A 23,214-nucleotide genomic window follows, 5' to 3' on the forward strand; every position below is an offset into this window, starting at 1 on the left:
AAATAAAATAAAATAAAATAAAATAAAATAAAATAAAATAAAATAAAATAAAAATAATAAAACAAGATTTATAACAAGACAAATAATAGATTTGTTAAATAGTGAAAATAAATCTTTATGATGTCCAATAATATTTCAAAGTATATTTCACTTCACATATAATGTCACAATTTTAATTTAGGATTCTTTAAGATGAGCGCACTCCTTCAGTGATTGGGATAGGCTCAAAATAGAAATAAAGATTTTATTACTTACAGTTCCTGAAGGGGAACACATTATGCACAGAGGTCACACACACGGGGGGCAGGGGTGAATGGAGAGAGAGAGAAAGAAAGAGAGAAAATGGGACTTGTGGGCCAGTGCCTTTATTTGTGGATCCAGGACGTTATACAAACGGGTTTCTCGTGGGAAATTTTAACTGATTAGTTCAAAGCACAAGTTCCAGGACATCAAGCAGTGACTGAGAGGCAGTCATTGTGGTGTGTCTGCACAGTCCATGCAGGGTGGAGGATCAGCAGGACCAGTCCAGCAGGCTGCATCTACTCATTTCATAGGGAAGTGGTGATCAGGGAGCAGGTGTATAAGGCAAATATCTTGATGCACCACACTCAGAAACGGGGGTGCTGCAGGGAGGTAGAGTATAGAATTGGAAACTGTGTGTGTCAAGGGTGACTGAATCTTTCTTCTGGTATAACGAAGTCCAACTTATATTTAAAATAGATGTCAAGGCAGCATAAAATTATAAGCATTCACTATACAAGTTTACCCTGTGTTTTCACTGTCCTAATATTTCCCTATTTCCCAAGATAAATCTTAACATTATCTCACTCTCCCAATATTAATACTTTCCAAACAAATATATATATATATATGCAAATGATATAACTATTTTTTCTTTAAACGGTTTTCCCTTTCTTATGTAAAATGGTAAATCTAGCTATCAAGTAGCAAAATAGCAGAAAGTGGTGTGATTTATGTCTGCTGCTTAATAGTCTAATTCTACATGTATTAGTGAGTGAACAAAATCTCTAAAGTTTGAAAAGCAAAAAAATGCAGACGAATCTCTGTGGGGTCCAGTGTTCATGCCATCCCCAGTACACTGACGGATAATTGGTAAGAATGCTAGATATTTGAATACATATAATCAAACCTGGTACACATAGAAAATTATGATGTGAGATGAGCATATACTAAAGCCATTTTTTTTAATGTTTATATCTATGTATGGTTATACAAAGTCCTCAAAAATCAAAACCATGGTGCGAACATTACTAAAACATGCTGAGGTATTCAGTGATTAATAATATTTATTTTAAATTCATAGAAGTTTTTGCTTTGTAAGTTATATCCAATTTTTTGTTTCCAAATTTAATGCCAAATTTGCCAAAATGTATGAGAGATTATCTCTATGTCATAGTAGATACTATAGAAGAATTAATAGATAGCAAAGATAGAGTGGGGCCAAACAGATCCTAAGTCAGTCAGTGAGACATATTCCCAGTGGGTACGGCGTAGCCCGGTGCTTCATTTCTGCCCTCCACAGAAAACAGTACTGTTACAGATACACATTGTATATTGATTTATTCAAACCATAAACATTTGGAGTTGTTACTCAATCAAGGGTGGCCTTATCATTAACACGTAGCACCACTTGCCATTTTGAAACACAATAAACTGGTTTATATTGATGAGTTACAAGGTGATATGTGGCATAAATGTGACAAAAGTGATACAGAAAACATATTTTACATATTGGAATCATCTTTATTTTGTCATTTGAATTATTCAAGGAATAGTTTGCCTTCCAGAAATCGTACATTTTTATTTTGTAGAAAACGAAACAGGAGTCTAAGGTTTGTCTTTGTCCTGCCTTTTACTAACCTTTGTAATTGGGCCACCTCTCTCTTGAAATCACAATCTCATTTCTAAGTGATATTGAATAGCTGAAGAATGATTCAGAGGAAAAAAAAGTGAATTCAGAAAACAGTAACTATGAATACATAGCCTTCTAGATGCTCAGTTCTGCTTTAGGCATTTTACATTTTGGAGTTGTTTTCAGTAACACCTCACATACCAATTAATGAGATGGTGTTCTCCCCATTTTTATAAGGAAACTATCCCAAATAAACAGCAGAGCAGATTCCAATTTTTTTTCGATTCCACTTACCTCTAATCTTCCTTTCTGAGGAGTGAGCAGTTTTATATCAACTGTTTTGTATATTTACCACCATAACATCCCACATGTTATTTTTTTATATTGCTAATTTCTTGATTTTCATAATAAAAAGGGAAAGACTGTGTAATAATTTGTATGTGGCTCCAATTTTTAAGCCTTTAATGACAATATTTTTCAAAATCCTAAATAAGACATATATTGAGTAGCTTCATAATAATGTATGGTATAGATCAGTGTTTCCCAACCATTTTATTCTTACCCCTTTTGGGAATATCTTTAGATTTTTCTTAATCCTCCCTGCTATAATTTTAGTACCATAGATATACTGTATAACTGTTTATATACTTCAGCTCTTTGAAGGGACCAGACCATTATGATATCTAAGGATTTTTTTCTTTCTCCTAAGAATTAATTTTTGCTCCCTAGGAGCAATATTACTGTCTTTGAAAATGTGTCATAGAGACCAAGTTCTGAGCCAGTCAGCTATAATCTAATAAAGACAGTGGTTAACAAAGTATCTTTTGTGCCCTAGAAGCATAGCATCACCTTAAGAATTTGTTAGACATGCAGATCCTCAGGCCTCACCTAAACCTCGTTAGAAACTCTGAAAACGGTCCTGTGCAGTCTGGTTTAAGGAACCTTCCAGGTGATAGTGATTCATGGCACTAGTTCTGGACAGGTTGTTGAAAAATGGGCCCATGGCCTGATTACAGCATTGAGTTAATTACTTTATGTCTTAGTTTTTTCATATTGACAAAGCCCAGATAACTCTTAGTTTGAAGCCTCATACACACAACCTCAGTGGAAACATTACTCAGGGATCCTATTGAGAATCTGCCTGGCTTTCAGAGTGAAGGAAAATAGTAAGACTGAACATCCCAAAACACTTCAGTATGACATTTTTGCATTTTTTAAGAAAGGAACATTGAACATAGTACTTCTGATTACATTGAAAAAGGTCTGGATTGCTCCAAAAGCAATTAATGGAAAAATAAGCAAATGAGTCAATATTAATATTCTGTCTCAATGAACATTCCATGATGCATATGAAAACAAACAGAAACCGGGGTATCCAGATTTTATGGCAGAATGAATTATGTTGGAAATGGGGAAGAACTGGAGATTCATCAGGAGAACATGCTTGTTTCACTGTCTTCAATTTTTCATTTATAGTATTTGCTTCTGTGGTTTTATAAAAGGAAGAACTTTTTTTTTTTTTTTTTTTTTCTTAGTTCTGCAGAGTTTCTCTAGTCTTTTTCTCCTACCTACCATTCTAATCATGTACTTGCACAGATTGGCTCACCCACTTTATTGACTTTTTTCCAGCTTGGATATATGCAGCCTGGTAATAAACAGAAGTATTTATTTTAATATGCAGCATGATTTAAAAAGAGAGCTTAATCTACTGAATTGAAAACATAAAAATAATAGGCTACTATGGTCAGAAACCTCACTAACTACCAAATGTAGAGCATGCAGTACTTAAAACTTGAGAAATACCTTATGATGCCGTGATCTATAAACGTCCACATTACTACTCCAATTCAAGACTCCTTGAGTCAGTGATTTACAAAATGCAAATAACTGGCAACTGAAACTCAGATTTGGTGAAAGAAAAAGCTGCATATTGACTTAATATCATAAGCTTTAGCATGTATAATTCAATTAGAAATCAAATACTGTATGGAATAAGAAACATTTTCAAGTTTCTTTTCTGTTCTGTTTTGTTTTAGATGGAACTTGCTAAGGAAGAAAAGTGTGAATTTCTGCCATTCCTGTCCCCACGGAAGGTTATAGTAAAAGGTGGGAGAATTACTGCTATGCAATTTGTTCGGACAGAGCAAGATGAAACTGGAAAATGGAACGAAGATGAAGATCAGATGGTCCATCTGAAAGCCGATGTGGTCATCAGTGCCTTTGGTTCAGTTCTGAGTGATCCTAAAGGTACAGTGCTGGGAGCTGAAATGTGTGATGCAATTGTCTATTATTTTAGTGCTATAATAGTTTCTAGCTTTCAGGGAATTGTTTTTCACTTTAACATTTATTTTTCTTTCTAGTTAAGATGTAAAAGCAATCTTTATTCAAAAGGCTTAGAAATGGTATTTAATGCTTATACAGAATTATTTTTACAGTGGCAAGAATTGAAAAGAACATTAATCTTTCTTTTATGTTTATAACTAAAACACATATTCTACTCTATAACAGTATTTGCCTTGTTTCTTATAGAAGAATTGCTTTTTCTTCAATTAGACTAGAGTAAGAAAATGAGGTAGAATAGTTGGAACAGCCAATCTTCAATGATTCAGACAAATTAAAATCTAATGAATGGCCAAAAATAGAATTTGTGTTTATTACCATCCTTGTGCCAGATCATCACTTCAGACGTCAGAATTATCAAATTATAAAGTTTAAATGTCTGTCATTTTCACCTGGATGTCATAAATGAACATGCTAAGAAAAAACAATGTTTTTTGAAAAGATGAGAGAAAGAAATGTTTTATATAACATTTCAATTGAATAATGATTCAGTCAATAAGACTACTTTATATTATACTTTTCCCACATATAGTGTTTTTGTAGGTCATTATAGATGAAAGCTTATGTGTCTAGGTACCTTCATTTTACGAATCCTTTTACCTTTTAATTCATATTATTGAAATGACACTTAACTCTGTCGTTCTGTGAAGGGAAAATAAAATATGTTTTTCTAGGTCAGAGATTCATTAAGAACAACCAAACCAAAAATCTCTCTAAACCTGATGATTCCTGTCTATGACTTCCTACGATATCCATGCTAAAATTACATTTTTTGTCTGAAGTTGGAAGAGATATATACATGAAAATGTATATTTTTATGCCACAGATAGGTAAAGGATTCAACTAGTCATGAGATATTTTATCTGCAGGACATCAAACATCTTGGTATTTGGAAACATCCAGATGTTTAATGTCATTAAGATAAATGTTTTCAAATAGCTGGATGATGGCCTACATTTGTCACTTTTTATGTAGACATTTATGTGGTATGTAGACATAGTCACAGGATGGTTTATTTATTTAACTGAATTCAGGAAGGAAAAAAGAATAATACGTAAAGTGCTTATATTATCTTAAAAATCCCATTTTTCTAACTATTAAATACTATGTACATCACCAAAATTTGAATAAAATGTTGAATCATGTTTAACTAGCAATTCTGTTGATTATTTGCCTATCCAAAAAGGTTAGCTTAAGTATTTAAACTTATGTTCCATAATTGGCAATCCCAATATTAATAAAAATTATCTTTTCCTAAACAAAGCTAAACAGATTTGACTCAGGAAACAGCTTTTGCAATCTCAGATATGATTTTATAAGCTTGTGCTTGTATGTGTGTGTGCGGGCATGTGTATTTGTGCATGTATGTATGAAGAATAAAAGATTTAAGTTAGCATATAAAATATGAAGGAGAAAATTTCATCTATTCAAGTTTGACTAGGTCATTTCACAATTTATGCATTTTATTACAGAATTTACTGTGTATATTTCTTCTAGTACTTCATGTATGCCACCTCTTACACATTTAGAGAAGTCAAGGAAAAAAATGTTTCTTCGCTATGTTTTTTTTTTTTCCTCTTCTGATTTGAAATTATAAACTGCCTGTAGAAATTATCCTTAAGTACAATTACTAACTTTACCAGGAGCCTTCCATATTTACATTAATAAGACGTTATTCTCCAAGTGAGAGGGGAGCTGACAGAGCTGCAATGTGAGATAGCATTCATTCCTGGACTCCATCCAAATGTTTTTGATACTGTTTTTTTGGATGGAAAACATTAAAGAAAGGAGTCACAGAAGCAGTATTTGTTAGAATTTGATCAAGCAGATCTTACTCAATAAATTTAAAATCTTAAAGTTTCAAAGTCAGAAAACTGTCATGTGCACACATATATGTAAAATACAATGAAAAGCATTTTATTGGAAGCAAGCTGTCCATTTGGGTAAGAAGAGAAGATATTCATGTTAACCGTCTTCTACCATAAATTCCGCCCCATCCTAGCACTATATGATGTCATTTCTGCGTGGTACCTAGTGATAATCACATATGTGATACCTGTTTTAATGCATTCATCTCTTAAAATGTTTACTTCTCTTTCCACCCCTCTACTTTTCTCCTTTTCAACCTCACTTTGCACAGACTTCAATGAACTGCATGTCAAATGCAGTGACATTTTTTCAGTCCTTATTATATTTTCTACATTTTATAATTGATAATGTTAAGAATTCTGTTTAAAATGCTCTCCTCCAAGTCACTTAAACTTCCTGAGGCTCAATTTCTCTATCTACTAAAAAAACAAGCATAATAATACCTTATCTTTCAACCTCTCAGAACTATTGTCAGAATTAAAGTGAAATAATGTGAAAGACTTGGAAACAGAACTAGAACACATTCTTGTTTGTGACACTTTATTTCCTTGTTTCTTCTTTTAACTATTCCTTTCCAACCCTATCACTGACTGCTTTTCTTCCTCTAGCGTTTTACTTTCCTAAGTTCAGAATTTCTTCATTTTCTCTCCTTAATATATTTATTTCTTCAGTGAACTGAATGTCTTGTTCATTCTTTCATTTGTCCATTCGTATGTGCATTCATTCCTCAAGATATATAAATGAACTTCTGTGTGCCAGACAGTGGCTAGACTTAACAGTAGGCACTATTTCCTGTTTGTGTAAAAATGACTCTGAAATCTAGTTTTCCACTCCCGATTTCTCTTTTCATACTAAATTTTTGTTCGTGCATGTGACAAACATTTGCTGAGTACCTAATGAATGCCAAATACCAAAATGTTTTCTAGAGAGTACAAAAATGAGCAAGTCATTGCATGGAATTTAAAATTCCATAGACTAGGTGTGGAGGCAGATCTGTAATCAATTAATTTTATTACAACCTGAGGAATGTGTACATTAAGAGAGATATTTGCACAAAGTAAAAAAAAAGTTCACCTTAGCAGATTTACCTAAAACAGTTCTTTTCTCAACTTTACTGTTGTTGCAAATGGTACCATTAGTACTCCCCATAGCCAAAGTTTAAAATTTTACCCCAGTTCAAATTTCTAATTACAGTATTTATTAAATGTACCAATGTTATCTTACACTATGGTATAAAGCTTCCACTTCTCAACACTTGAGAACATCAGCAATTGGTCTTATATACATTCTGTGAATCCAGCTATGTTTTCTTCCATTCCCTGTTGAATTATTACTCCCAGCATCCAACACAGGGCACATTTCCTAGTGGTAAAACAGAAAATCTTTGGTAAATGCATTACATAAAGACATGCTGAAAAATTCAAGTAATGAAGTAAACTTGACAGAGTACATATAAAGTACAGTGATAAATGGCACTCTCAGCAGTCTGATTACAATAATATTTTAAATGAAAATACTTTTAAAATCTCAAATATATCAATAATAAGAACCTGAAAAGGTAAGCTACTTGGAAAACTAAAAGGAGATTACATTTTCAATGTCAGTATTTTCTGAAATATTACACAATCTTTGTAAGTTTCTAAATTTGTTTCACAATGGAGAATGTAAAATAACTTTTTTAGTGTTATGCACCTAATATATCTGTAATAAACATTTCCTGTCATAAAATGGTAAGTGCCTCAAGAGCTTATGGAAAAGATAAGTATATCAAATTTATAAAATAAACTTGGACAAGATTTTGGGATTATAGTTGCTAATTATTTCATTGCCACTAAGGATAATAAGAGTGATAAGTAATTATCATTACTTTACATAATTATATTTCATCCACCACTTTTTGGATTGTACCAGGGAGTGGGAAGTAGGAACAAAAGACTACATATTCCATATCCATGTTCATGGAATATATATGTTGATCAGCATAATTTAATTGAATACTTCATTAAACACTAGCTCAAATTTTAAAAGCAATGGTGTCTAATTTCTGACTCAATTGATGTAACCTCAGCCTTACATATCTTTCTTGTGAAAAACTCAAAACAGTTCCACTTAAAAAAAGTCTCCTCTATTCCCTCTAAGAATGTACGATTCCAGGTCTTACCACATTAACTTGGGATTTTATTTTTCTAGATAGACTATAAAGGCTATCAGGAGATTAAGCACAAACTTTCTGTAACTGCATTTCTCCTTTACAAATATTCTCCATTCACTGGAAAGTTCTAAACATTTATTTAAAATATGTATATGTATATTTTATTATACTTATATGTATAATATAAATATATGAATACATATTTATATATAAGATATAAATAGATATAATTCCTAATATAGGACGTTTCCTCTTCTGCTAAACACTATTGTCAGTATTTATTGAACTGAATTATGTTTCTTTTTGTTTGTTGGTACAATGTCAGGTTTAATTGATTTGTTGTTTGTTTTATAGTGTATCTCTCCTCTTTCTTGTTGGAACCAAACTGCCAGTTGTTAAGTGGGCCCAAATTTCTGCTGGTTTTGAATTAGTAAGAATTCTTTCCCCCTTTCAGTAATCTCATGGCTTCATTTTTACAACCGAGGCAATAAGGTTGACCTTGTCCTCACATTCCTAGGAGATCTGGATGACATAATTGTATGGTTTGTTGAATATGCTTTCAGACAACTGAATGAATGTACTGTAGCTCATTCTGTGATTCTGTGCCTCTTCCATACATTGTACCACAACCAGTCTTTCATTATTTGAAATTTTGACTTTGTAAAGTTTTATTTTCTGTGATCTTCCAGAATCTATTTTATTTTCAAATCATCGTATAAACTCCAAGGAGGACAAGGAGTGTACCTTTATACTAAACTGTAGTCACAATAGCAACCGACATATTAGTGTGCCCATAATAGATCCACAGAAATATCAGTACATTTGACTTGACTTGATTCATGTTAGGGTATTAATTTTATTATGAGTTACTATTTTTTCCTATGATGGGATCTGCTTGGTTTATTTTTCTTAGAAAAATGTAAAAGTTAGAAAAATAATTCTATTATTCTATTGCTATGACTTTTTCCTTTGTTGTGTCATAAATTGTTGCATTCTTCATAATACAATAAATATTACACTAATTAGAGTCTATCTGGTATATTGGCTGAGAGTAGGGTCTCTGGAGCCTGGCTGCCTAGCTGGAAACCTGGCTCTCCTTCTAACTTCATCGTCTTAAAGAATTACTTAGTCTCCCTGTTCTTCATGGTCCTCATGGTGTAAGGGGGATGACCATAGTATCAACATTAAGAGTTATTTAGAAGAAATGAATTAAAAATATATGTAAAGCATTTACTTATAGGCCTAGCATATAGTAAGCTTAAGTTCAGATGTTATTATTAATCTGTAACAAAACCACATTTTAGTAATTAAATTGATTTATATTAACTTTTATGTAGCTATTCATGTTGTTTAGGAATAAAATCATTTGAATATCAAGACTTCATCAGGAACCTTGGAGGCTCTGTCAACATGACTTTGTAAATAAGTGAAGCAGATGCTCATACATTCATGATATTTTTAATAAGAAAATGTTCCATATATTTGGTTAGGTTTTTTTTTCCTGAAAAAAGATTGAACAGTCTGTAACTGTATTATATATTTTTAAACTATTATCAATTCTAATGTTTTTCATGCCATTGAAAACAATTTTTCAACTATTTTTAGTTGTTAGAAATCTCCATTTTGAATTTCTAAAAATACGATATGTAAAAAGCACATATTTTTAAATGACTTTGGTTCTTCCTCTTAGAAATGGTGAAATTGGACCAAATTTTTTTGTTTGTTTAGTATAAGGATTGTTCATTTGTATTTTAAGGAAAGAAAGGCAGTTTTGAATTTTCAGCTAAGTTTGAGATTTTAAATGCTTGAAAATTATGGGATTACATAACTAAGATTTAAAACCCATGTTTTCAGAAGAAGGAAGACGTTAGGATGAATAGTGATGGACTCAGCATCATGTTGCACCACACTGCTCAGTAGCGCGGAGACAAGGTGACTGAGCTCAGGGCACAGCCACGGAAGATACGACGACCCTTCTCTTAGGAAAGGAATTTATATACTTCACCCACTGCCTTCATTTTCTTTCTGCTCACTCACTGGGAACTAGAGATAACAAGGAAACACAAAACCTAGATAATTCTGAATCTTTAATGCAACTCTCAGAAATCAACTCCCTTGATAACATTGATTGCAATTAGTTCCATAAGGGAGAGTTTTCAGGAAAAATAAAAAAAAAATTTAAATCACTCATCAGTTCCTCTTATTAGAAGGCCCTCAGAAAAGTTTTTGAAAGCCTCATGGGGTAAATCAAACATTCTGTCAATAGCAGCTTTGAGTGTAGCTTTGATTCACTTGCCCCCATACTGAGAAAAGGTGCAGGCCATGGGTTAATTTGCCTTGTTCTGGCCTAACTCGGAACTAGAAATTGCCAGTTAGCTAAGGAATGGCTTGCTAAGATTCTGATGATGCAAAAAGTCAAGAATTGTTCAAATGTGTCCATTTTTCTTTTCTCAATTGTTTAGGTATTGGGAAAAACCTGTGAAAAATGTTTTAATGTTAGCACTAGATGAGTTAAGTATTCAGAAATGGTAGTTACTTATGCTTTAAAAGACCCAGAATCAGTATGTTTGATTTGATTTACTCCGTATTAAAATGTAACTTATTTGGTAATTTATAATGAAATTGAGAAAGCTAGGACATTTTAAGAAACCCCAGTTTTTGGTTACCATCATGTTCTATTTTTCAAACAACAAAACATCTCTTATAGAAGCTACTGGTGGCAAAATTTTCTTTGAACAACTATCCACTCTTTGTGGCCTTTAGCTTACAAAATTTCTGATATCAAAAATAAAGGGGAAGAGGGAAATGGAATACTGATTTGAGAAGCTATCATAATTGGTCAGATTTTCACTGTTGCATGCATTTTAATAAACAAATATTTACAATGAAGTTTCAAAGAACAGATTAAAGAACACTGCACTATATTTCTAGTTAGGATATCTTTTTGATTAATGGCAAAACACTAGAGGAAGGGACTTATTAGGGATTAATTTAAATAAGAATGAATGACATTCTTACTTAACATTAAGAACTAAAGTAATCAGTCTGGTATAATACACTGGATACAATACAATAACTTGCATTAGGATTTTCCTTATTTATATTTCTAAATGTGCTAGAAGGGACCTAAGAGATCATATATTCTAATCCCCTCACTTCACAGGTTTTTAGATAACATATGATGGCTAGTGCAGGCTCTCTTTTAAGGTAGGTTTCAGGGATAAAGTAGTGAAAAGAGAAATTCAAACTTTGCCTCCAAGAATGCACATTTTAACGGGGGAGACTCATAATTACAATAAATTGTACTTTGAGAAGTTTAGATTCCCAAGGAAGCACAGAACAGAGTCTAAGCATTCAGGGAAGCTTCCTAGAGGAAGTGGGTTGTAAATTGAAGTCTGAGTGATGTGTAGGAGTTTCCAGGTGGAACGGGGGTGGAAGGGAGGGAAGCCACAGGGAGATTATGCAATTTGCTCAACACCACACTGTTAGATTAAATAGTCATTTTACAGTCATTTTAAAAAGCTGTAAAAAAAATATGTCTTTACAAAGTTGTCATCAGCCTACTTACTTCATGCATGTTCTCATCTTCATAAATGAAGGTCTGAATTTTTCATTTGTATTTCTAAAATAGAACTTTTTATTTTATAATTTCTACTATTCATTCTCATTATTCACCGTGCAATGAAGATTTCTTGATGCACGACTGTGTTCCAGGCACTGCTCAGGCACTAGGAATACAGACATAAGTAAAAGAGTCATTGCCCTTCAGGGACCTATAGGCTAATGAGAGAAACAGACATGTAAATACATATATAGCAACACAGTGTGCTAATTTGAGATCACATTTGGAATGGGTTTTAGAGCTTGAGTAGGAGTTTCCCTGTTACAGAGAACATCATATACAGAAGTATGGGCTGACAAAATGACCTCATATGCCCAGACAATGGGGAGGCATTCTGTTTTGCTGAACCAGATGGTGTGTGGTTACATAAGGGTAGGGAGCAGGTAGGGATAAGATGGAAGGAAATATGGCTAAAGTATATGTGGAGTCAAAGGATTATATGCTAAAGTAGGGATTTTGAATTTTATGCTGTAGATGTGCAGGTGACAAATGAGGAAGTTTAAATAAGGAAGAGCTCTTTGTCTTGAATGAGGTAATTCTAGCAGGTGTTAGAGCTTCCCTCTCTCTGCTTGGATTTTGCACCATTTGTAATAATCTTCAAATAGTTGGGGGCTAGAAAATAAGCAACCACGTTTTGAGATGGTTCATATTAGTCGGCAAATGCATTTTCTAAATTTGGTTCCTGAATTAGGTAGAGTTATTCAGTCACAGGGTATGATCCCACACAGTAAATGCCATTATGAGAAGCTGGCACAGTAACATTTTCAGTATAAGGGCAGAAAGAACCTATACTCAAATGGGCAGCTCTCAAGTTATAGGTTTGACCAGGGTGGATTATATACGCCTCATTTCTTCTTCCAGATTCACTAATTTGAATTCTATTTTAGCGTTTTGGAGAGAGGCGAGAAAGGTGCAATGCAACACCCTGAATGTTACACAAATGATTGTTTCTTTACATGGAAGGCAGCATCAGGAGTGTGGAACTACACCGTGTCAGTAATTTTGAGAAAGATGGCCTTAAATTAAGAAAGACTAGTTAAATGATTAAAATAATTGTTTTCAGTAGTTACCATGACTAAGTTAGAGGAAGTGGAAATACAGGAGAAAATTCGGAATCAAGATATATTTCTTAAGTAGAATAGTCAGGATTTGGTTATCTGCTTGATAAGAGGATTGGATGTGAGGTAGGTGGCTGGGAGGTAAACAGGTGTTTATAGTGCTGACAGAACTCACAAATGTAGCAGATAGAAGAGATATGAGTGAAAGGGTGGTGTGTTGAATTTGGATTTGCTGTTGAACAACTGAAGCAGGGGACTAGAACTAAGGAAATAGAGAATGACTGAAAACAGTCATTAACTATTACTAGACTATTAACTATTACATTAACTATTACTATAACTATTACTTAGTTCTATTAACTAGAACTAAGGAAACAGAGAATGACTAAAATTGGAATTTATTATACATCATCTTCCTGTCTTTTCACTGCTATATCTTAATGCCTACAACAGGAGCTATTCATTGATTTAATTAATTAATGAAAGGTGTTATAGCCTATCATTTAAATAACAGCTTCTTAAAAGTGTGATAAAAGAGTATATGTGGCATCTATTCTGGAAATCCAGATGCCTCTCATATTCCATAATATGAAGAGAAAAAAAGTCAGCTTTTGTTACTGTTGATTTTCTGATGGTAAATATTTTAAGGAGGTTATGACATCAAGGGACAGTTTTATTCCATGGTACTCTCTCTACCTCCTGTCCACTTTTTACTAATACACATAGTTCCTCATGTGCTGCCATGTTATTTTAAAATGCCTGAATAATAGCATGGATAGATTCTTTGTATCGATTGCCAAATGATGAAAATGAACGATTTTTGTCTTCTTTGTACATTGCCTTGCTTTTAATTATATTTTGGGCAAGAAGAATTTTCAGGAACCTAATTGGAACACTGTACATGTTTCAAAAATTGTTCTTATTACCAGAAATATTTTTCTTTGGTTGAAAGATTAATCATCTTTCTATTATGAAATATACTGTGCAGGGTGAGGATGAAGTAGTGGAATCTAATGTAAGTACTAGCATTTCTGCAGAATAACTATCCAAAGTAATGGAATCCTTGCACAGTTTTTCTTTGGAATTATTTTAAAAGGGTGGAGGTGATGAGGAGGGAGGTCAAACTGATAACAGTGTTGAAAGTGATTTGGAATCAACATCACATCACTTACAACTGCCTTAGATATCCATTTGAAGCACAACATGATATTTCTGTAATTATTTTACTTCCCTCTAATAACTGCATAGGAATAGGTTTGTTTCCCCAGTGAATAGCTGTGTTCGGAGCCTTTCCTTATCTTTATTTTCCAGGTTTCACTAGTGGTTGATATCATATGCATTCTTACAGGGAGACAGTGGATAAATCAGTGGTTTTCCCTCAAATCAAAGATTACATATAAGAAGTAGAGCAGTGGCATGTAATAAGTTTTGTTAGGGAAAGAAGGTAGAAAATGGAAACAAAAATCACGTAATTGTTTCAGAGAACAGAAATCATAAAACATAGCCAATGGTTTTGAACATACAGTGAGTGTAATAGATGTATTTAATGTAATAGGTACAGACAGTGTAATAGATAAACTGAGCTTTATTGACCACAGCCTATAATATTTTCATTTTAAATACTAGTTAGCTTATAGTATAGTAAAAGGTTATTCTGAAACCTAATATGCTGGTGAAATGTTAAACTAAACTAAGCTGCTCTGAGATGTAAAATCAAGATGTAAGATTTAATTAAATTATAAAATGATAATATAAATTATACTAAGGTTCTTAATGATATGTATTTTGTATTGCAGAATGAGATTATTATTGTTAATTACTTTGCATTTGTGTTCTTGGCTCAAAGCACAATATAAATAGGACAACATCCCTATCTAAAATACTCTGGTTAAATTAGACATTTGGCCGGGCGTGGTGGCTCATGACTGTAATCCCAGAACTTTGGGAGGCCGAGACGGGTGGATCACTTGAGGTCAGGTGTTTGAGACCAGCCTGGTCAGTCAACATGGTGAAACCCCATCTCTACTGAAAAAACAAAAAGTAGCCCGGTGTAGTGGTGTGCGCCTGCAATCCCATCTACTTGGGGGACTGAGGCAGGAGAATCACTTGAACCCAGGAGGCGGAGGTTGCAGTGAGCCAAGATCATGCCATTGCACTCTGGCCTGGGCAACAGAGTGACTCTGTCTCAACACAAGAAGACATTGACCTGCATGTATGCTATTGTATAAATTGGAAAATTACATTAAATCTTATTTATTATGTACTCCCAAAATATGGAAGCTACTCAATTCAAATGTAATATACTGCCATTGTTGGAGGAGGAAACTGGTATTCATGTTAACATCCATTTGAGGATCCTGCCCAACAGTATGTGGATTAATGCTATCTGGTGCTAACCTTTTTTTTCCCTTTAACAACCATACTTGTTATATTTTGTAATTCTGAAGCTCTTTAAAATGTATTTAAGACTTACCTAACCATTTTTTCCATACAAGTATGTGAAAGAATGACAAGCATGTTATATAGTATGTGTTTCCCAAATATCCAGTGATCTTCCAAGCCCTCTTCAAAGTGTATTTACAATTTGTTTGGTTTAACGTGACCCAGCGTTTCTCCCTATATTTGCATACTGTTGCCAAATGAACTTTACATCACCCGTCTCATCACATTACTCTCATACTTTGGAATCTAAAACTGTTCTTCCCTGATGGTGGGATTAAAACCAAATGCTTCAATTTAATTTTGACATCCTTCTAATCTGCCCTCCTACATGCTTGTGGGATGTTACTTCCCATTCTTTCATTCTGTATTTATTATATGTGTTTTGTATTAATTATACAAGATTCTTTTAGGTTCTCTAAAGTTCACAAAAATAAGTACATTGTCCCCATCTGCAGGAGCTTGCAGTCTAATAAAGGAGGAAAGATGCATGCAAATGAAGTTACCTTTTGGTAGAAAGTGACTCAGGAGAAACAGATAAATTGCTAGTGTAACATACAGGGTAGAGAGATGACTTCCAGCAGCAAGAATTAAAAGGTTTTATGGAGGCAGTGACATTTGTAATAGTTGAGGATTGGGTAGGAATTAGAACAGAGACAGGGATTGAAAGCACATTCCAGTTATAGTTAAACAGGCTGGATAAGTACATGGGGGAGTTTCTTTGTCTAGATTATAAGGTATATAAGAAATAATAGAGTAAGGGTGGAAAAACATATCATTGCTAATTCATGAAATGTTTTTAGTGTTTAGCTATGTGAATTTTATTCCAGAATTGTGGTCCTGGAAATCTAAAGAGGCATGTAGATTAAATATGTTTCCTACACACACATAGGGACCATGTAGTTAAATATGCTTCTCCTTTTTGATTCTTGCTCTTCTATTTCACTCTGTATATCTTATATATTCTAAAGTATATTGACAGTACCACTGCAGGGTACTTTATTTATATTTTAACCCAAAGATCCAGCACAGTCCTTAACTCAATAAATATTCACCAAATGGATGAATGAGTGAAGAGATGAATAAATGGTTGAATGAAAAGAATGAAGTGACTTATTCTAAATGTCTGCACTGAAAATTAACAGTAAGGTCAAAAGCATATGAAAGTGTTGTATTTGTGAGGTGTCCTGAAGGCCAGCCAGCCCTCCTTCTGTTGAGGGAAATGGTCAGACGCTGGACGTTTTCACTTTGCATTGAGAATGGTTTCCTAAGACTGGTCATCCTGCTTCTACTCTCACTTCCATATAATCCTACCAGAATGAGCTTCTAATCAGATATTATTTAATTTCATATTTTTGTTCTAAACCCACCAATGCTGTCCTATTTTATTGTGATAGACTTCTTACCACAGTTTATAACACGTTCATTGGTTTGGCCCCTGCCTATTTCTCAGAATTTTTCTCTTGTCTTCCTTGCTTTCCTTAACCCACATAAAACCTTCCTTCAACTCCTCATGTGCTATAACTGCATCTCATCCTTAATACCCTTGCCACCTTTCCCGCTTCTTGGAATAATCTGCCTCTACATCATAATGTGACTGGTTTATTCTTATCCTTTATGTTTTAGCTCTGATGCCATCTCATCAGAGGCACTCTCTGACCCTTCATAATTGCTATGATCTAAAGCACCCCTTCTGCTTCTCACCTCCCTTATCTTATACAAGTCTTTTTCATGTAACACTATTCATAACCATTTTCACTATCATATAGTTAACTTACTTGTTTACTTTTCATTTTTTGTCTTCTACCAGATGAAATTTACAACACGCAAGGACGGGTCTCTTATCTGTGGTTTACTACAGTGCCTACACCAGGATTTAATACATGAGGGATCAAAAAAAGTTTTTTGTTTGTTTTTTTTTTTTTTTTCTAATTGAATGAATGAAGGCAAGGTAATGACTTGCTATTTTTCCTATTAAAAATTATCAAACCCCTAGGAAGAATAGCCTGTATACACAGTCTTACGTCTTTGCCAGATACTTTGTCCTTAACCCCTTTCAGAATTCTGTTTTTTTGCCTTTACCGTTTAACTCCAAGTGTCACCTTTTTATGGTTCATTGACCTCCAGGGCATCAATCTATTTACCTACATTATATTTCTTTTGTATTTGATACTTGTTGAAATTACCTCTTTACTTGGCTTGTGTGGCTCAGATATATTTTAATTCTCATGTAACTCCGAGGAATCATTCTGTAGCTTTAGTTCAGGTTATGCTTGCTGACACTTTAAAAATAAGTGGGTGATTCTGTTTTCACCTGTTTTTTTATTCTTTCTTTGGCAACTTTACCCAGACTTGTGATTTATTTAATCCCAAGGTACAGTGCCCTCATCTGAGGTCTAGGTGTGTATCTCCAAATGCTTCTGTGGATTTTTCAGGCATTTTCCAACTACATATGTAGTTGATTTCTAGTGAGGTTTAAATCCTAAGGGTGTGACCTTGGTAACTTATCTCAATCTCACATTGCTCAACTATAAAATTGAGATATACCTATTTTGTGAGGATCCAAAGAGATAGTATATACAATGCCTAGCCCAGAACCAGCTACATGCTGATGAAAGCACTCAATAAATGTTTTCCATTACTCTCAGTTTTATCCCTATTAGATATGGCCTTTGCCAATGTTGGTATTTCTTGAGTACATGATAATACAGCTAGTTCTCTATATAAAGAAACTATACTTTTGAATTGCACATTTATTTATGTACTAAAATTGTTTAAACAAAATTCTACTGTGTGTTTTAAGTTTGCATTGAGTGTGCCTACTGACGATTGACAAGGAAAAAAAAAAAGCTGTAAGATGGATATCAAAAAATAACATTAATGAGCTGCTAAAGCTAAAATTACAGGAACTTATGAAATTGGTTAAACATAAAAACCATTAAACTGTTTACTGAAGCTTCACAGATATACTGCAGCTAATGAGCATTTCTGCTATTTAAATAAGCCCAAATTGAACACACATTACATGGATACATAATTAGTCATGGCAGTCAGACACACATAGACTTACTTTTAAAGCTCTATTTAGGGAATCTTTTCCATTTGATTTATTTTGTTAATTAAAATATTTTTCAGTGTTCACTTATATTTTAATAATATTATTTTCACAAGTATAATTTACTGCTGGTTTCCTATTTGTTTTTATTTTTCCATTAAATGCAGCAAATGGGGATTTTATATGAAACATTTTTCTTAACCCCTTTCAGTAATTGTTTATATCATTTGATGACATAATTCATCATTTAAAAACTTTGTTCACTGAGAAGTATACATAAAATTTTCAATACCCCTTCTATTTTTTCACTGTATCATAATTATCAAGAAATATTAAGCACCCAAATGTGCATAGAATTATAATGATTATGGTCCAAACCAGATTAAAGGATGATCTATTCCTTCAAGGAGTTTGCAGTCTTAAATAGATGGTATCATTAAATATAAATAAACAAATCAAAGTACAGCATTTGGGGATCCAACAGAGAATTTGAAAACAATTCCTATATACTTAACTTCAAGGAGGAGATCTCTTCCAGGTAAAATGAAATCCAATGTTCAAGGAGTTCAGTGTCTTAGAATTATTTCAGAGAAATAAGCAACTCAAGGTGAAGTGCTTGGACTGTTTTAATTCTGAATTGGTTTGTTGGTCAGTTTAGGAAATGGAAATGAAATTCCCAATAGAATACAAATAACACAAAAGGAGTTGCTATAGGCTATTATTGACATCTATCTTTTCCATTCAACTCAGGGAGCCTAAGTTTTTCCTGAACAGGGTGAGGGAGAATATCAGATCTGTACTTTACCCTGCCTGAATTCTACCAGCATATTCAAACTGAAAATTATCTAACCATAGCAGTCGGGAAACCAAATAGTTAAATCGATCAAAAGAAATTCAGTATGTGCCCATTCTTTCTCACTGTGGAAACACTTTTTCTCCACACAATGAACTGACTCTCTAATTGTGAAAATAAGACCTGGAAGAAAAATAACTAACACAGAATAATATGAGTGCTAAATAAATAGAACAGACAAATACTACATTTTTAGACCAAAAAACATATATTAGATTCCGCTTATATGCCAATTATATTCTAGATGCTGGGGAAGTAGCTGACTTAAATATATCATCTGAACTTAGGAGTAGCAGAGGTAAAACAAATAATTGAAATAAAGTCACATAGTGCCTAGTGTAACAGAAAGTTGTTAGTGGTTAATTCACCAGAAAGGGGGGGAAAAAGATTTCATTGGAAAGGATGCTCTCAAGGCTGAATCTGTGAAGCTAGCCAAGACTAGAATTCTTTGCTATTTCTATCTTCATTTTAGTTCCTCCCATGATCCCCAGTGTTGAATTTTAAGAGGCTGTAGTGAGTCTATTTATTCTGACTTTCTCTTGCCCCTGCACCCAAAGTCAGAAGCAGCAGGACTTTGGAGACAGAAATAATTGGATTCAGATACTGCCTCTGCTACCTCTTGGCTTTATTGAGGATGATAATATCCACCTTCAAGGGTTCTTTTGTGATCTAATAAGATATTCTATGGAAATATCCAGCAGTGTGCCTGCCATGTACTAGAGATCCATAAGTGCTGATTGATTATTTTTTCTAGCATTGTTCTTTAGTTGACAGTGACGTTAATGGAATGTAAGAAGTAACTAGGATAAAATTTTCATTGGATGGATTGGCACAACATGTTAACTGACTGGATGTTGAAATATTTGAAAACAAGATTCAAGGATTATACTAAGATTCGTAAGTTCTATTTTTAGTTTTGAAGAAGGGAATTGGGGCCTGATGCGATGGCTCATGCCTGTAATTCCAGCACCTCGGGAGGCTGAGGCTGGCATATTACTTGAGGTCAGGAGTGGTACTGGCCAACCTGGTAAAACCCCGTCTCTACTGAAAATACGAAAATTAGCTGAGCGTGGTGGCAAGCACCTGTAATCCCAGCTACTTGGGAGACTGAGGCACAAGAATCACTTGAACCTGAGAGGTAGAGGTTGCAATGAGTGGAGGTCATGCCACTGCACTCTAGACTGGGCAACAGAGCGAGACTCCTTCTCAAAAAAAAAAAAAGAAAGAAAGAAAGAAAGAAAGAAAAGAAAAGAAAAAAAGGGAATAGGAAAAAGCAATCATGATGATTAAAAACTCATCATGAGGACAGGTGGAAAAGCAGAAAGTATGATATCATGGAAGCAAAGCTAAAAGACTTTCATGAGGAGGAAGTGGTTATCTGTTGAATTTTGCTGAGAAATCAAGGAACACAAGAGGGAGGAACATTAGGTGCCTGTCCAACTTTGCCTTTGCATGACCCTGAGCGTAAGGACCTCCTTAAATTTTGTTCTTTGGCTGCCTCACCTCACCCTATTTCAGACACTGAAGCGAGATGATCATTGAGAAGAATCACTGAACTTGGCAACCTGGAACCAATTAATCATCTCAGTGAAAAAAGTTTTAGTGAAGCTTTGGAGGCAAATGCAGATCTGGAATGGTTTTAAATTGGGAGGTACTACTGTACATGTATGTACCTACATATTGGAAACCTCTAATTTGCAGAGAGTGGCTGCTAATGGAGAAGAGAGTGGATATAGCATATGGGGGCAAAATTCCTACCAGGTAAGAGGAGAGGATTCTTAGGCCCATGTGGAGAGACTGGTTTCTGATAGGAGGGAGAGTTCCTTGGTGGTATTAAAAAGGAAGAGAGAGAGTGAATGTATAGATCCAGTAGGTTTGTAGTTTTGCTGATGGGAAGACAAGAGAGTTCCCATGTGATAGCTTTTATATTCTCTGTGAAATGTGGGACAAGGTCTTCTCCTGACATTGGGGCAAGAGAAAAGAGTCGGGTCTGTAGAAGGTTTGAGGAGTGAAGCAGAGGTAAGACTGGTGCTCACTGAGTAGAGCAGGTGAAAAAGTAGGTCACCAATAATAAATCATGAGATGGGAAGGCCCAGAGGAAGCATGTGAACTGAGTTTTGGATGTGATGATTTGGAAGGGACATTAGAGCATTAAGTTATAATCTTAAACAGGCATCCAGAAGTTCCAGAATAAAAGGAAGAGCTCAAGGGAGAGTTTGAGGCCATCTTTATAGAGATGAAATTGAAGGCCCTAAATGACTATGATTTCTGACAGAGAAAGTGCAGTGGACTGAATATTTGAGAGCTGAGAAGAGGAAAATGAAGAGGTGAGGAAGGGCTAGAGCCCAAGAAGAACCGTTTAAAGGTAAGCAGAGCCAGGGTAGAAGAGCATTCTACAAATCAGAGAAGGAGATCAAATTAATATCATTCAACTGTTAGATGCTACAGAAAGGCAAAAGGGCTGAAGACTAAGGTCACAGAATTTGGTGACCGTGGAGACCATATTTTCATTTGAGGAATAATTTGGTGGTTAGACAAGTAAGCAGTCCAAGTATATGACTCTGAGAAATTGGGTAAAGGAAGATATAAGGATGTCAGTGAAAAAAGATAACCATGTCAAAAACAAAGTTTTTTTTAAATAGGAGAGGAGAGGAGAAAATGACAAATGCAATCTACTAAAAAGAGCAAGAGACAGTATTTGAGGACCTGGAGGAGCAGAAAGGTGCAGAATCAAGGTTACCTTTTGAGAGACTGGCAGAAGGAAAACGATGAATCTTCATTGTGGAGAGCATACTGATTAAAATACTGAGAGGTGGAAGGGAGATGTGAAGACAGAGCTCAAGCCATCCAGACTTGATATTCTTAGTTGTAGGCATTCTCTGGTTCTGGCCCTTCATTACCCCAGGTTATTCTATTTAAACAGAACTCTGGTATCCTGGCCTTGTAATTAGAATTTATTTGATCTTGCTGAGATTTTGCTTTCAGCACTGAATTACTGAGATTACTACCTCAGCTCGCCTTTTAGTTTCATTGTGCTTTGGTCCTACTCAGTAATAGGTTATGTAAAAATTAAACAACAAGGACATAGGTGAATTCATCTATGTTTTCAAGGTATCATTTTATTGTAAATGTTGAAAGTTTTTATTCTCCCCATTGTTTTATAACACACCAAACTCTCCAAAGAATACTAATAATCCTTTTTCATTATGATATCTGTTGTATTGTTTTATTGTGTATGGAGAATTAATTTATATTTGTGTACTAAAATATAACATTCTTGACATCTTTTTATAAACACTGAGAAATATACTTGTCATATGCTTGTGGGTTTCTCTTTTACATATATGACAGCACAGCTACATCAGTTTAATTGACCTTGGCAATCTGCATCTGCCAGTGATGTGTCCCTGAGGGACGGTTTCTGCAATTTTAAGCTGTGGCTTATTGAAGATCTTGTGTGTCACAATACCATTAAGTCTGTATAAAAAATCATTTCATGCATAACATTAAATTGACTAAAAGTTCCAATTTCAAAACCATTTCTTGTTATAAAGCTACCTCAGAGTGTCTTTGTTTTTTAAATAAGCTCATTTGAACATAGTAGTAATTAAAGCAGAAATTAACATAAATCTTGAATGTTTGGTATGAATTAAGGACGTTTTCATTCTTTATAAAGACTGCATAAAATTCCAGGCACCATATCATTTTAACAAATTTCTCTCCCAATTGAAGAATAGTATAGACTGTGAATAAGCATGTTTTGGGATTCTTTTTCAAGTTCTTTTTCTGTTCAACTATGGAGCTCCTGGGACATATGCCACAGTCTCCATCAAGAAGCAATCTCATGGAAATCTGTGAGAAAACTGTGCATGAACATAACAGAAAATCCCCCTCCCCATTTTATAAACAAGAAAGGAATAATACAATCCTTCTATTAATATTCATTTAACACT

General features: G+C 34.2%; 1 protein-coding gene across 2 annotated transcripts in view; it reads left to right on the plus strand.

The window, feature by feature from the left end:
• The window catches only part of DPYD (dihydropyrimidine dehydrogenase), an 875,732-nt gene that overhangs the window by 383,579 nt on the left and 468,939 nt on the right, over positions 1-23,214 (plus strand). For both annotated transcript variants that reach the window (XM_023231016.1, XM_023231017.2), the window contains exon 11: positions 3,910-4,120. In XM_023231016.1, coding sequence (XP_023086784.1) covers positions 3,910-4,120 — 211 coding nt within the window. The remainder of the gene's footprint in view (positions 1-3,909; positions 4,121-23,214) is intronic.

Source organism: Piliocolobus tephrosceles, chromosome 1 (genome assembly GCF_002776525.5).
Source record: "Piliocolobus tephrosceles isolate RC106 chromosome 1, ASM277652v3, whole genome shotgun sequence".
In the NCBI taxonomy this organism is placed as follows: Eukaryota; Metazoa; Chordata; class Mammalia; order Primates; family Cercopithecidae; genus Piliocolobus; species Piliocolobus tephrosceles.